The 15,731-nt window shown below is 39.9% G+C and overlaps 1 protein-coding gene across 2 annotated transcripts in view; it reads left to right on the forward strand.

Moving 5' to 3' along the window:
- CACNA2D3 (calcium voltage-gated channel auxiliary subunit alpha2delta 3) overlaps window positions 1-15,731 on the forward strand; it is a 788,131-nt gene that overhangs the window by 291,418 nt on the left and 480,982 nt on the right. For both annotated transcript variants that reach the window (XM_073811245.1, XM_073811246.1), the window contains exon 5: window positions 14,045-14,207. In XM_073811245.1, the coding sequence (XP_073667346.1) occupies window positions 14,045-14,207 (163 nt within the window). The remainder of the gene's footprint in view (window positions 1-14,044; window positions 14,208-15,731) is intronic.

Here is a 15,731-nt window from a genome sequence, read left to right on the forward strand (position 1 = left end):
AAGGAGTCATGTATCCATTCATTTGTCCCATCACCTGACAAAGACCTCCAGGCACTGTGCTTGGTGCCAGGGATGTGGAGTTGAGAAAGGCGTGGTGTCTCTGGGATGGACCAGTCCTCCTGAAATCCAGGGACATGTGGGTGCCTTCTTGTCTTAGCGGGCTCACCATCCAAAACAAACCCTCTAAGGGTTTCCAGGGGAACGAATACCATGATGAAAAGGGCCCCAAAACCCACTGATTTCCTGAGGGGAGAGGAGATCAGAGGAAGCAGGGTAACAGGGAAGGAGAAAGGCTTCTGGGAGATGGGAGAGCCCTGGGCCTTGCAGCTGGGATTGAGCCCTTAACCTGCCCTATATTGAGTTCCTACCTGTGCTGGACACTGTGAGGGGAGCTTAACATGCAGCAGTGAAGAGTTCATAGTTGCTTCACTTTATAGGTGAGGAAATTGAGGCACAAAAAGGTCAGGAAGAGAAATATGGGTGATAATTGGTCCAAAGGACTGGGTTGGTAGAGATTGAAGCCAGTAATAGAGCTAGGTGGGGATGTTCTTAAGGACAAGGACCCACTTAGGCTGGAGGCACGTGCCCACATGGGGCCTGGGATGCTGAAGGCAAGTCTTCCTGAGAGGTTCCTGGAGGTCCTTCACCATCAGAATGTGATGAGTGTACTGGTTAGGACTCAGTGCTCACCCGTGACAGAAACCTACTTGGGCCAATAGCAGAGTTTGTTGTAAGGACTGAGGGAGTGACTGTCTCAGGCAATCCCAGGGTACTGGTCTAGACTGCTTGGAAGGGATGGAGACTGGGGCAAAGTAGAAACAAGCTTGTTGTTCAAATAGTAGCAAGAGGGCAGTGAGGCTGGCATAAAGTGAGAGGCTGGTCAGTGGAGGAGACCAACTGGGTAAGGTGGGGCACAGCCGGACCACAGTCTTTCAAAGCCTGGGGAAGGGTTTATTCTGAGGGTGGCAGGAAACCACTGGGGAATGACACACAGTCCATTTCATGTTTCTAAACCATCACTCTGGCTGCTGCCTGGGTAGATGGCAGGGCATGAGGAGACGGCCTGAGCCCAATGGCAGGCCACAGTCCACTGATAGGGGACAGTCACTGTGATGGTCAGTTTTATGTGTCGGCTTGATGACGCCATGGTGCCCAGTTGTTTGGTCAAACACCAGTTTTGATGTAGCCATGTAAAGGTATTTTTTAGACACACATCTAAAAAATACCTTTACATGGCTACATCAAAACTGGTGTTTGACCAAACAAGCAGTAGACTTTGAGTAAAGTAGATCATTCTCCATAATGATCATCGTCCAATCAGCTGAAGGCTTTACGAGCAAAGACAGATTCCCTAAGGAAGAAGCAATTCTGTCTTGAGATTGTAGCATGAAAACCCTGCCTGAGTTACCAGCCTGCCTGGCCTGCCTTGTGGAATTGGACTCAAGACTGCCGTGTTATCTTTTACCTGAATTTTCAGTCTGCCAGCTTACCCTACAGATTTTTTTTTTGGGGGGGGGGCTACGCGGGCCTGACACTGTTGTGGCCTCTCCCGTTGCGGAGCACAGACTCCGGACGTGCAGGCTCAGCTGCCATGGCTCACGGGCCCAGCCGCTCCACGGCATGGTGGGATCTTCTCAGACCGGGGCATGAACCTGTGTCCCCTGCATTGGCAGGTGGACTCTCAACCACTGTGCCACCAGGGAAGCCCACCCTACAGATGTTGACTTTGGCAGTCCCTGAAATCAAATGAGCCAGTTCCTCTAATCAATAATCAATACCTCTCTCTTTCCCTGCCTCCCTGTTCTGTTTCTCTGGAGAACCCTGACCAATCTAGTTACTTACTGAATGGGTGCTTAGTAAGTGTCTTTGTGTTCTGGGTCCAACCCTTGGGCTATATTTCCCAAGTCAGAGTTGTCTTTGGGTTCCGTTGGGAATAAGTGAGCAGAGAAGCACAGGCCCACCTCCTGGGGAGTTCACAGTTGGTTGGTTCCACCACACACACACACAGGAAACAATTAGATAACTTTACAGGCAGGATTTCATTAAAGCCAAAATGTGTGGAGCAGTTACTTTCCACCCATGAAGCAGGCCCTCTGTGGTGGTGCCTTGCAGTTCTGTTCTGCAGCTTACCCGGCAGGAAGGGGAAGCAGAAGTTGCCCTTGGAAATAGTGCCTCTGGCCTGGGCTGCTCATTGGAATAACTGAGGGAGGCTGAAAAAATACTACCTTGGGATTCGGATTTAATTGTTCTGAGGTTTGGCTTGGGCATCTGGATGTTGAAAAGCTCTGAAGCCTGAGTTGAGAAGTACTGCCTGAAGACATTGTGATTAGGTGCCTCTCACCTGTAAAGAGTTAAAGAGAGAATTAGGACAGGATTCAGGAAACAAAGGTCTGCAGGCATTTTCTGCCAGCTCCCTGTTTTTGTAAATAAAGTTTTATTAGAACACAGTCACACCCATTTTTTTATGTTTTGGCTACTTTTGCTAAAACAGCAGAATTGAATGTCGCAAAAGAACGTGTCTCACCTGCAGAACCTAAAATATTTACTATCTAGCTCTTTACAGAAACAGTTTGCCAACTGCTAAACCAGGCAGTAATGCGTTTTCAAGGATGTGGATGGTGTGGGAGAGGCTGAGCCACCATTAAAAGGAAAGCATACATTCATTCCTTGGGTTGAGATACTACCTCAGAAGCCTTCTTAACACATATAGGCAGTCACACCAATCAGTTAGAGAGGGCACACAGACTGAAGCCTTTTTGTCATCTCTTGATATTTCCTGTTGAATCTGAAGCTTTACTCTACTTGGTGATAGGAGTCTTAGCTGAGTCAATGAGAAAACCTGAGCAGTTGGATTCTACAGTTGGTGGAGGGGTGGAGCAATGAATTCTTTTCCTTGATGGCATCCCTATCAAAACTAAAGACTGAGACTTCCCTGGTGGCACAGTGGTTAAGAATCTGCCAGCCAATGCAGAGGACATGGGTTCAAGCCCTGGTCCAGGAAGATCCCACATGCCGTGGAGCAGCTAAGCCCGTGTGCTACAACTACTGAGCCTGTGCTCTAGAGCCTGTGAGCCACAACTACTGAGCCCACACGCCACAACTACTGAAGCCCATGCTCTGCAACAAGAGAAGCCACTGCAAAGAGAAGCCTGCGCACCACAACAAAGAGTAGCCCCCGCTCGCAGCAGCTAGAGAAAGCCTGTGCGCAGCAACAAAGACCCAGTGCAGCCAAAGAAAGAAAGAAAGAAAGAAAGAACTGAAAACTGACATATTCTGTGACAGTGGTGTTGAAGGAGAGGGAGTCCATGGCAGGGGGATGCCCAGGTGGCTCTTGGGAGCCACAGGGTCATGGAGGTATCACAGAGCTCCTGCCTTGTATTCTTCATCTTAAGGTGATTAGCACAGACCAGAAATTCCAGGAGCTTCTGGAGTCACCTTTACCCCATACTCTGGACACAGTCTTCTGTCTGGATTTGTGACAGAGGCCATAAAGCAGTATGACCTTCGTCTCCTACAGCTTTCCTTCTCCAGGCCATAGGAGACACTGCTTACAGCATGATCTTCCTAACCTGCTGAGAACTTTCCCTGCTGCCATAGGACCTTGAAGAGTTGACTCTGAATACAGGTCTGTGGAAATGCAGCTCAGGTGAGAGACCTGGTAACCACAAGGATTTGGACATTGGTCCTTTCATCAGTTAGGCAACCAATAAATGCCAGGGGCTGGAGATAACAACAGTGAGTAAAGAGAGACACAATTCTTGTAGTTGCAGAACTAGTCTCATGGGGGAGTTGCATTGATAAAGCAATCACGTGAGTATTTGTCATGTGGCCCCTACGGTAAATGCTGAGAAGGACAACTGCATGATCAGCTATATTTGAGGAAGGCTGTATATAACACCCCTCCCCCAAGACATTCAAAGTGCACATAGAGTACTCTCTAAATGAATTAAACGCCTTGAGAATTCCTGAAATGAAAAATCTCTTTGCCTTTTCTAAAACCCCAGCTTCTTCCCCAAACTTTGTTCACCATGACACACATTCAGAAAAATTATTCCTTATCAGTATTCCATGGAATGACTTTCTCTTACACAGATCACATACTTTGGAAATGCTGCTTTGGGATGCTGCAGAGAAGTGCTGCACCCAGGGGTACACAAAATGAGCCACTGGGATGCCCAAGAAGAATACATTGCTTTTATTTCTATTCACTGTAATTTCTATTATAATTTTTATAGTATAATGTGCACATGTTAGTATAATGGTAGGTAGTACACATGAGTTATAAATATGTAGGGAGATGCTACTCAAAAACTTTTTTTAAAGAGACTTTATTTTTTTTAGAGCAGTTTTAGGTTTACAACAAAATTCAGAGGAAGGTACAGAGTTTTTCCATACGCTTCTACACATGCATAGCCTCCCACATTATCAACATCACTCACCAGAATGGTACTTTTTTTTATATCAAGGATGAACCTACATTGACACATAATCACCCAAAGTCCATAATTTACCTTAGGGTTCACTCTTGGTGTTTTATATTCTGTGGGTTTGGACAAATGTATAATGACAAGTATTCATCATTATAATCAATATCATTATCACTAATATACAGACTATTTTCATGGTTCTAAAAAAATAAAACCTCTCTGCTCTGCCAATTTATTCCTCTCCCCACCACCCCTGGCAAACACTGATCTTTTTATTGTCTCCACGGTTTTGCCTTTTCCAGAGTGTCATATAGTTGGAATCATACAGTAGCCTTCTCAGATTGGCTTCTTTCACTTAGTAATATGCATTTAGGTTCCTCCATGTCTTTTCATGGCTTGATAGATTTTTTTTTTTTTTAGCACTGAGTAATATTCCATTGTCTGTCTCTACCACAGTTTATTTACACATTCACCTATTGAAGAACATCTTGGTTGCTTCCAAGTTTTGGCAATTATGAATAAAGCTGCTATAAACATCTGTTTTCAGGTTTTTGTATGGACATAAGTTTTCAACTCTAAATGCCAAGGAGTATGATTGCTGGAATGGTAAAAGTGTGTTTAGTTTTATAAAAAACTGCCAAACTGTCTTCCAAAGTGACTGTACCATTTTGCATACCCACCAGCAATAAATGAGAATTCCTATTCCTCTAAGTCTTTGCCAGCATTTGGTGTTGTCAGTGTTCCAGATTTCAGCCATTCTAATCGGTGGTATTTCATTGTTGTTTTAATTTGCATTTCCCTAATGACATATAATGTGGAGCATCTTTTCTTATGCTTACTTGCCATCTGTATAACTTCTTTGGTGAGATGTCTGTTCAGGTCTTTTTAGCCCATTGTTTAATCAAATTGTTATTTTTCTTGTTAAGTTTTAAGAGTTCTTTGTATATTCTGGATCACAGTCCTTTACCACATGTGTCTTTTACAAATGGTTCCTCCCAGTCTGTGGCTTCTCTTCTAATTCTCTTGGTATTATCTTTCACAGAGCAGAAGTTTTTAATTTTAATGAAACCCAGTTTATCAGTTATTTCTTTCATGAATCATGGCTTTGGTGTTGTATCTAAAAAGGCATCACCATACCCAAGGTCATCTAAGTTTTCTCTCATGTTATTTTCTAGGAGTTTTATAGTTTTGCATTTTATATTTAGGTCTATGATCCATTCTGAGTTAAATTTGAAGGGTATACGGTTTTTGTTTAGATTCATTTTTTTTGCATGTGGATGTCCAGTTGTTCCAGCACCATTTGTTAAAGAGACTATCTGCTCCTTTGTCCAAGATAAGTTGTCTGTATCAATATTTATGGGAGTGTCTATTTCTGGGCTCTCTCTTCTGTTCCACTGATCTGTTTATTCTTTTACCAGTACAGCACTGTCATTATTGCTGTAGCTTTACAGGTAGTGTTGAAGTCCTCCAACTTTGTTTTTCTTGTTTAGTATTGTGTTCAAATACTTCTTAATGAAAGTAATGCTTGATTCCTTCCAGCCAGAGGTTTTTTATATTTCTGTCTCTTGAAAATCTCGTAACACCCTCCTGCAGGGGTTGAGAAACTACAGTCCACAGGCCAGATCCTTTTTGTAATTTTGTAAATCTTTGGTAAATAAAGTTTGACTGGAGCACAGCCAGGCCCATTATTTTATGTACTGTCTGGCCACTGTTGTGCTACAACAGTAGTGTAGAGGAGTTGTGACAAAGACTCTAACATGCAAAGCCTAAAGTATGACTGTCTGACCCTTCACAGAAAACATGTTCCTACCCCTGCCCCACTGAGTCACTTTTAGACACTTACTCATTGGACTACTTCATCCTGAGTTGGTGCCAAGCCAGGTTTGGGGAAACAGCACACCTACCATTTTGTTCCTGGTGTTTTCTTTGCCACATTTCCTCCCTTGGATTAGTTTCCTTTGTGCCCCATCACACTTGGTAGGTGATCACATATACTCAAAAAAGAACAATTTACTCCCACCTCCTGGGTGACATGGACTCAGAAATACTGAGGTGACTTAGACTTAACACATCTCTTCCTCTCTCCTATGGACAAAGTTACTGAGCCTCATAATTACAGCAATGAATTCCAAGGACCGAGAAGTGATTCTTCTTGTTTGCACTGAGTCAGCCTTTTCAAAATCAATACAGAATGGACAAATGGATTTAGGGAGGAGCAGAACACACAGTCGTCTGCGGTGAAGGATGGGCACCATTGAGCAAAATCCTGCTTATGTTTTCATCCTTCTTTCAGTTGCATTCTGGGTTGTGCAGGTTATTCAATTAAATGGCAGTTTTGAAGCTGTCTCTGGAGAGCCTATGAGTGAACCATAATGGCACTGGCCTTAACCAAGCAGGCTGGGCTTTTTTGTTAATTTATGTTTTCATTTCTCTTAAATAAATACCTAGGAGTAGAATTTGCTGGATCATATGGTAGATACATGTTTAACTTTACAAGAAGCTGTGAATGGTTTTCTGAAGGGTTTGAAAGGTTTTATATTTCCACGAGCAATGTATGGGATTTCTGGTTATTCCACATCCTTGCCAACATTTAGTATTTTCAGAAAATTTAGTATTAGCTAGTGGGTGTAAAATTGCATTTTGGAGCAATGATGGAGTTTTATTTTGCACTTCTCTGATTAATGACGTTGAACACTTTTTGGTTTGTATATTGGCCATTTGTATACTTTCCTTTGTAAGGTGTCTGTTCAAATCTTTTGCCTATATTTTAATTCGTGTTTTAAGTTGTGTTACAGGAGTTCTTTACGTATTCTGGTACAAGTTATTTGTCAGATGTATGTATTATGAATACTTTTTCCTCAATGATGGCTTTATTATTTGTTTTATTAATAGTGAATTTGATGATCAGAAGTTTTCAGTTTTCATAAAGTCCAAATTATCAGTTTTAAAAATTGTGTTTTCCATAACCTAAGAAATCGTTGCTTACCTGAAGGCAGTAGAAGTTATTCATCATTTTTGTATTTTTAAATATTATAGATTTAGCTTTTTCATTTAAGTCTTTCAGCCATCTTGAATGAATATGTGTATGTTGTGAATTAGGGGTTGAGGATGTTGTTTTCATATGGTTAGTCATATGTTCCACCACAATTTGTTGAAAATACTTTCCCCATTGAATTATCTAAGCACCTTTATTGAAAATCGGTTGACTGTATCTGTACGGCTTTATTTCTGGACTCTCTTTAGTTCCGTTGACCTGTTTGTCTGCTTTAATGCCAATACCACACCATTTTGATTAATTAAGTTTAGAGTAAGACTTAAATTCAGGAAATGTGAGTCATTGGACCTTTTTCTTCTTTTTAAAAATTGTTTTTGATATTCTAGATCCTTTTCATTTCTCTTTAAAATTACAATTAACTCAGCAATTCCTACAAACAGCCTGTTGAGATTTTGATTGAGATTTCTTTGGAGTTTTAGATCAATTTGGGAAGAATTAACATGTTAATACTGAGTTTTCCAATCCTTAAGCACAAGGTATCTCTCTCTATTTATTTAAGGCTTCTTTAATTTCTCCCAGAAATATTTTGTAGTTTTCAGCTTACAGGTATCACACATGTTTTTAAAAATTCATACCTAAGTATGTCAAGCTTTTTATGCTATTGTAAATGCTATCGTTCTTCCAGTTGTTCTTTGTTAGTACAACGAAATATAATTGATTTTGGTATATTGATCTTATATCCTGTGACCTTGCTAAACTCAATAGTTACAGTAGATTATGTGCATTCTTTAGGGTTTTCTACATAGAAAGTCATGTTGTCTGCAGAAAAAGATAGCTTTTTCCCTTTCCAATATGTATGGCATTCATTCACTCATTTACTCATTCATTCATGCAATTTACTGCATTTGCCAGAACCACCTGTACAATGTTGAATTGAAGTGATAAGACATAATTGCCTCGTTACTGATCTTAGGAGAAAAATATTCAGTGTTTTGTCATGAATATAATGTTAGCCGTAGGTTTTACATAGTTGCTCTTTATCAGGTTGAGGACTTTTTATCTTATTTTAAATTTCCTGATAGTTTTTATGATGAGCAAAAGTTGGATTCTTTCAAATATGTTTTCTGCATTTATTTGGTCATATGATTTTTTTTTTTTTTTTTTTTTGCGGTACGTGGGCCTCTCACTGTTGTGGCCTCTCCCCTTGCGGAGCACAGGCTCTGGACGCGCAGGCTTAGCGGCCATGGCTCACGGGCCCAGACACTCCGCAGCATGTGGGATCTTCCCGGACCGGGGCATGAACCCGTGTCCCCTGCATCGGCAGGCAGACTCCCAACCACTGTGCCACCAGGGAAGCCCGGTCATATGATTTTTTTAAAAAAATTCTGTTAATATGGTGAACCGTGTTGATTGATTTTTCAAATGTTAAACCAACCTTGAATTCCTGGGATAAATACAATTTGGTAATGATGGATTGTCCTTTTAATGATAGGGGATTTGATGTGATATTTTGTTAAGATTTCTGATCTAGATTAATGAGTGATATTAGCATGTAATTTTTCCAGAAATTGTTCTTGTTTGGGTTTGGTGTCAGTGTTATGCTGCCCTCATAAAATAAGTTGGGACATATTCCTTCTTCTAATTTTTTGTAAGAGTTTATGTAAGATTGTTTGTATTTTTTCCTTATGTATTTGATAGAATTCATTATTTAAGTCATCTGAACGTGGAGTTGTTTGTTTTATCATGGCTATTAATTGTGAATTCAATTTCTCTTGTATACATAGGGCCAGTCATATTTTATATTTCTTTTTGTGTCAATTTTGGTAATTTCAGTTATTCAAGGAATTTGACGTTTAACTCAAATTGTCAAATATTGGTATAAAGTTGTTTATATTATTCTCTTATCTTTTCATTATCTGTCAGCTCTTTAATAATGTTTTCTCTTTCATTCCTGACTCTAGTATCTTGTGCTTTCTTACTTTTTTATTCATCAGTCTAGCTCGGGTTTTATATTTTTGATATCATTGATTTTTTTTCCCCTGTTATTTGTTTTGTTTTATTGGTTTCTGCTTTTATCTCTATTATTATTGTTATTATTATTATTTTTGACTGCATTTGGTCTTCATTGCTGCACGTGGGCTTTCTCTAGTTGTGGCAAGTGGGGGCTACTCTTCATTGTGGTGTACAGGCTTCTCATGCAGTAGCTTCTCTTGTGGAGGAGCACGGGCTCTAGGCATGCAGGCTTCAGTAGTTGCAGCACGTGGGCTCAGTAGTTGTGGCTCAGGGGCTCTAGAGTGCAGGCTCAGTAACTGTGGCACACAGGCTTAGTTACTCCATGGCATGTAAGATCTTCCCGGACCAGGGATCGAACCTGTGTCCCCTGCATTGCCAAGCAGATTCTTAATCACTGCACCACCAGGGAAGTCCCTATCTTGACTACTTTATTTCTTCTTTTAACATTCAGTTTTATTTGTTCTTGTTTTCTATCTTCTTAAGGTAGTATCTTAGACTATTCATCTTAAAAATGTCTCCTTTTCTATGATAAACTTAAAAATCTATAAATTTTTCTCTAATTTCTGTTTCAGTTATATCTTACAAATATTTATTTCTTTATTATCATTTATTTCAAAATATTTTACAACTTTTTCTGTCATTTTCTTCCATGGTACATGTATTATTAAGGAGTGTGTTGTTTAATTTCAAAATCTTTAAGATTCTTCTAGATATCATCTTTTCTTAGATGTTATTGATATTTTTTGTATCATTATCATATACTGAATTCCCACTGTTACGATCTGGAAGAGAATGTGTGCTCTATAGTTGCTAGGTGTGGAATTCCTTAAAGTCAATTAGCTTAAGTTGGTAACTAGTGTTGCTACATGACCAACACCCAGTAAAAATCCTTAGCACTGAGTCCTTTTTTTTTTTTTTTAAATAAATTCATTTTATTTATTTATTTTTGCCTGCATTGGGTCTTCGTTGCTGTGCGTGGGCTTTTTCTAGTTGCGGCGAGCGGGGGCTACTCTTCATTGCAGTGCATGGGCTTCTCATTGCAGTGGCTTCTCTTGTTGGGTGCAGAGCATGGGCTGTAGGCGCGCAGGCTTCAGTAGTTTTGGCTTGTGGGCTCTAGAGCACAGGCTCAGTAGTTGTGGCACACGGGCTTAGTTGCTCTGCGGCATGTGGGATCTTCCCGGACCAGGGCTCGAAGCTGTGTCCACTGTACTAGCAGGCAAATTCTTAACCACTGCACCACCAGGGAAGCCCCAGCACTGAGTCTTTGTTGAGCCTCTCTGGTAGGCAACCTTTCAAATGTGTTGTCCTCCATTCATTGCTGAAAGAATTTGTACATCTTATGTAATTGTGCTGGGAGAGAAATCTTGGAAGCTCACATCTGGATTCCTCTGGACTTTGCCACATGCGTCTCTTTTCCTTTGATGATTTTGCTTTATATCTTTTCACTGTAATGAATCTTTTCAAAGAACCAACTTTTAGTTTCATTGATTTCCTGATTTCAATTTTCATTGATTTCTGTTCAGCAAAATTTTCTAAAAAGTGTTTTTTTCCCCTTCTGCTTACTTTGGATTCAATTTTCTTTTCTTTTTCTAGTTTCCTAAAATAGAAGCTTAGCCGATTAACTTTAGGTCTTTTTTTCTTTTCCAGTACATCCTTTGAATGCTGTAAATTTCCCTGTAAGCACTGCTTTTGCTGCATCTTGCAAATTTTGACAAGTTATATTTTGATTTTAATTTAGTTTAAAATTTCTCTTGAGACTTATTCTTTGACCCATGTATTATTTAGAAATATGTTGTTTAATCTCCAAATATTTTGGGATTTGTCCAGCTGTCTTTCTGTTATTGATTTCTAGTTTAATGTCAATGTGGTCTGAGAGCACATTTTGTATGATTTCTATTCTTTTAAATTTGTTAAGGTGTGTTTTATGGTCCAGAATGTGGTCTGTCATGGTGATTGTTCCATGTGAGCTTGAGAAAAATGTATATTCTGCTGTTGTTGGATGAATTAGTCCATAGTCAATTAGATTCAGTTGCTGTGCTGTTCAGTTCAAACTGTATCCTTACCAGTATTCTGCCTGATGGATTTATCAGCTACTGATAGAGGGGTACTGAAGTCTTCAACTTTAGTAGCATGTTATCTGTTTCTTCTTGTAGTTCTATCATTTTTTTCCCTCACATACTTTAATATTGTTATTAGGTGCATACACATTAAAGATTGTTATGTCTTCTTGGAGAATTAACCCCTTTATCATTATGTAATGCCAATCTTTTTTGCTGATAATTTTCCTCGCTTTGAAGTCAGCTTTTTCTGAAATTAATACGGCCACTCTGGCTTTCTTTTGATTAATGTTAGCATAGTGTATCTTTTTCTATCCCTTTACTTTTAATCGACCTGTTCTTTATATTTAAGGTGAGTTTCTTGTAGACAGCATATAGTTGGTTCTTCTTTTTTATCCACTGTGACCATCAGTTTAAATCTATTTAGACCGTTCACATTTAAAATGAGCATTGGTATAGTTGGATTAATATATACCATACTTATAACTGTTTTCTATTCATTGCCCTTGTTTTTTTTTTTGGTCTCCTACTCTTTTTATGCCTTCTCTGGTTTTAATTGAGCATATTACATAACGTAGTATTTTCTCCTTCCTTGGCATTTATACTTCTTTTAAAAATTTTTTTAGTGGTTGTTTTATAGTTTGCAATATACATTTACAACTAATTCACGTCCACTGTCAAATAATCTTGTACCACTTCATGGGTAGTATAACACTGCTATTCATTTCACTTATCCATAACTATAATAATCCAATTTGTTGCTATTATTATTTTGATCAAACTATTTGTCAGGTCAGTTAAGAATAAGAAAATTAAATATTTGACTTTCATTTATTCCTGTTGTAACACTCTTTTCTGGGTTTCTGACCTGTGTAGTTTTCCCTCCCTTTAATGAAATTTTAACATTTTTTGCAAGGCAGGTCTATTTGCAACAAATTTCTTTAATTTTTGTCTGAAGAAGTCTTTATTTCTTTTTCACTTTTGAAGGATAATTTTTCTAGATTCTAGAATTCTAGGTTGGTAGGTCTTTTCTTTTTATTTTTGCGGTACGTGGGCCTCTCACTGTTGCGGCCTCGCCCGTCGCGGAGCACAGGCTCCGGACGCGCAGGCCCAGCAGCCACGGCTCACGGGCCCAGCCGCTCCGCAGCATGTGGGATCTTCCCGGACCGGGGCACGAACCGTGTCCCCTGCATTGGCAGGCGGACTCCCAACCACTGAGCCACCCGGGAAGCCCGGTAGTTCTTTTCTTTGAACATTACGTATTTTGTGCTACTCTCTTCTTGCTTGTATGTTTTCTGAACAGAAGTCTGATGTAATCGTTGTCCTTGTTCCTCTGTAGGTAAGGTTTTTTCCTCTTTTTGGCTTACTTTAAGATTTTTTCTTTGTCTTTGATTTTTGCAGTTTGGATATGACATGCCTAGGTGTAGTTTTTTCTTTCAGTATTCATGTGCTTGATTTTCTGTGGACTTCTTGGATCTGTGGTTTGTCATTCATTAATTTTGGAAATATTACTTCAAATATTTCTTCTGTTCCCTTTTGTCTTTCTTCTCTGGTATTCCCATTACACTACGTATCTGTTATACTTTTTGTAATTGTCCTGTGATTTTTGAATATTCTATTCCTTTTTTCCCATTAATTTTTTTCTTTGCTTTTCAGTTTGGGAAGTTTCTACTGACGTAGCTTCTGGCTCACTGATTATTTCCTCAGCTGTATCCAGGCCGGTGATGACCCATTGGCATTCTTCATTTCTATTATAGTGTTTTTGATTTCTAGCATTTCTTTTTGATTATTTCTCTTAGAATATTTGTCTCTCTACTTATCTGTCTGCTCTTACCTGTTTTCTACTTTTTCCTTTAGTGCTCTTAGTATATTAATTACAGTTGTTTTAAATTCCTGCTCTGATAATTCCAACCACACCTGCCATCTACCATCTTGCAGTACTGCACAGCAGTTAAGTGCACAGGCTCTGGAAATAGACTGTCTGTGTTTTAATTCTGGTTCTGCTTATTGGTGGTGTAATCTTTGACAGCGTACATAAATTCTCTCTACCTCAATTTCCTCATTTGTGAAGTTAGAATACTCATAAAACCTACTTTATAGAGTCGTTAGGAGAATTGAATAAGTTAACATATGGAAAGCACTTAGAACAACAAGTATGGCTATCTAATATATTATATATTTATTTAATTTTTGTTGTTTTCCAGTCTCCTTCTACTTAAAGGTAGGCTGAATAAAGGCAGGGTCTGTCTTCAAACTTTAAAGAATTAAAATGTTTTGGGGCAGTTTTCTCTATATTCACATAAGGAAGTACTAAGCAGCTTCTTAAATTTATGTTTTTCAAGAGTACTTAATGACATTGGGAAATAGTTATATGATGCTATCACACCTGTACAAAGGCAGCCGTAGACGGTGTGAAAGACTTACAGATTACGTGACTAGAGCAGGATCCACAAGTGTAGGGAACAGACCGCCCGCAACCATACCCAGGTCTGTCTGAGTTCACAGCCTTCTTCCCTAAGCCACATGTCATGTTTTTTGACTTTCTCTTTCAGTATGAATACTTCAATGCCGTGCTGATAAATGAAAGGGACAAAGATGGGAATTTTTTGGAGCTGGGGAAGGAATTCATCTTAGCCCCAAATGACCATTTTAATAATTTGCCTGTGAACATCAGCCTGAGTGACGTTCAAGTGCCAACGAACATGTACAACAAAGGTAAGGCTCACTGCTGCTGCTCCTTTTGGAGGGTAGAGAGGGCAGGGCGTGAGGGGCAGGGCTGGCTGGTTTGGGATATCATGCTTTTTTGAAAAACAGTTATAAGCTGGGTGTGTCAGGCACCAGCTGGATAGGTGAAGTGTGTGCCTGTTCTGCCTGGACACTCTGGGCTTGCTGTTTTCCTGGCTCCTGTTTGCATCAGGCCCTCTAACTTGTAGTCCAGGGGTTGGCAAACTTTTTCTTTAAAGGGCCAGATAGTAAATATCTTACTTAGGCTTTGTGGGCCACAAAGTCTCTGTTGCAACTACTCAGCTCTGCTGTTCTGGCACAGAAGCAAGCATACATAGGTAATATGTAAATCAGCAGATAATATGTAAATTGGCTGGTTCCAAGAAAACATTTAATCTACAAAAACAGATAGCTGCATTGAACCGGCAGGCGCTAGCGTACAGAGCCTTCTCTCTTCTTCCTCCATTCCTTGTGATAGTATCTGAGGGTTCTGGAGTTCCTAGGGTTACCATGGAATCACTTGTGGTCTTAGAGTACAAAGCAGCATGAGTCTTAATGAGGCTCCCTGTTTTCAGGCTTGTGTTCCTCAAATCCAGTGTTCTCATGAATTCTAGAGTTCTTTTCCCCAAATTCCCATCTGCCCCTTTGAATTGGGATTATAATAGCCAAGGACTGGGCTCTGGCAGCAGACGGCCTCTGATTAGATCCTGAGTTCCATTTCTTACTGGCTGTGACCTTGAAAGGCTGAGACCACCTTGTCTCTTTAGACCTTAATTTCCTTATATTCTAGGATGTGGATAATAATCGCATCTACCTCATGGGGTGGTTGTGAGGATGAAACAGATGATGAGTACAAAGGGTTTAATTGAGGACGTTACTTTCCTCATCCTCACCATTATGGAGTAGGAGTTTGCTTTGCTTTGTCATACCTGGGAGGATCCTAAACAAAGAGCTGTCTTCCCCAAAAAATAAATTAGAAAGCTGTGGCATCTTCAAAATAAAAATCTACTCCATTATAAGCTATTGATGTTTTAGAAATATTGGGGGCCAGTTTCAGTATCACAGGCAGGAAAGCAGTGGTCATGAGACAGGCTCTGGGCTTGAATCCTGCTCATCCTTTTGCTGGTTCTGTAATCCTAAACAAGTAACTTTTCCTCCCCGAGCCTCAGTTTCCTTCTTTGTAAAATAGGGATAAGAATACTGCCTCCCTCAGGGGGTTATTGTGAGGATATGAAGTGATGCCTAAGCATCTTCAGCACAACTGTTGCTCGTGGAAACTGCCTAGTGCATCTTAGTTATCATTATTATCGGGAAATAACGTGAGTATAAATTGCATTTCTGAATTGTTCTAGGTTACTGTTTAAAGAGCTTGGTCAGTGATTAAAGAGCTTCCAACTCACCATCTCTGTAGTGTTCTTCTTGTGCCTGTCCTTTGGGTCTGGATATCTAATGTCTCCCTTTCGTGGTTGACCTGTTACCCGTCCTTAATGTTCCGTGAGGCAGCACCCCATCCAT

The sequence above is a fragment of the Tursiops truncatus genome, chromosome 10 (assembly GCF_011762595.2).
Source record: "Tursiops truncatus isolate mTurTru1 chromosome 10, mTurTru1.mat.Y, whole genome shotgun sequence".
In the NCBI taxonomy this organism is placed as follows: domain Eukaryota; kingdom Metazoa; phylum Chordata; class Mammalia; order Artiodactyla; family Delphinidae; genus Tursiops; species Tursiops truncatus.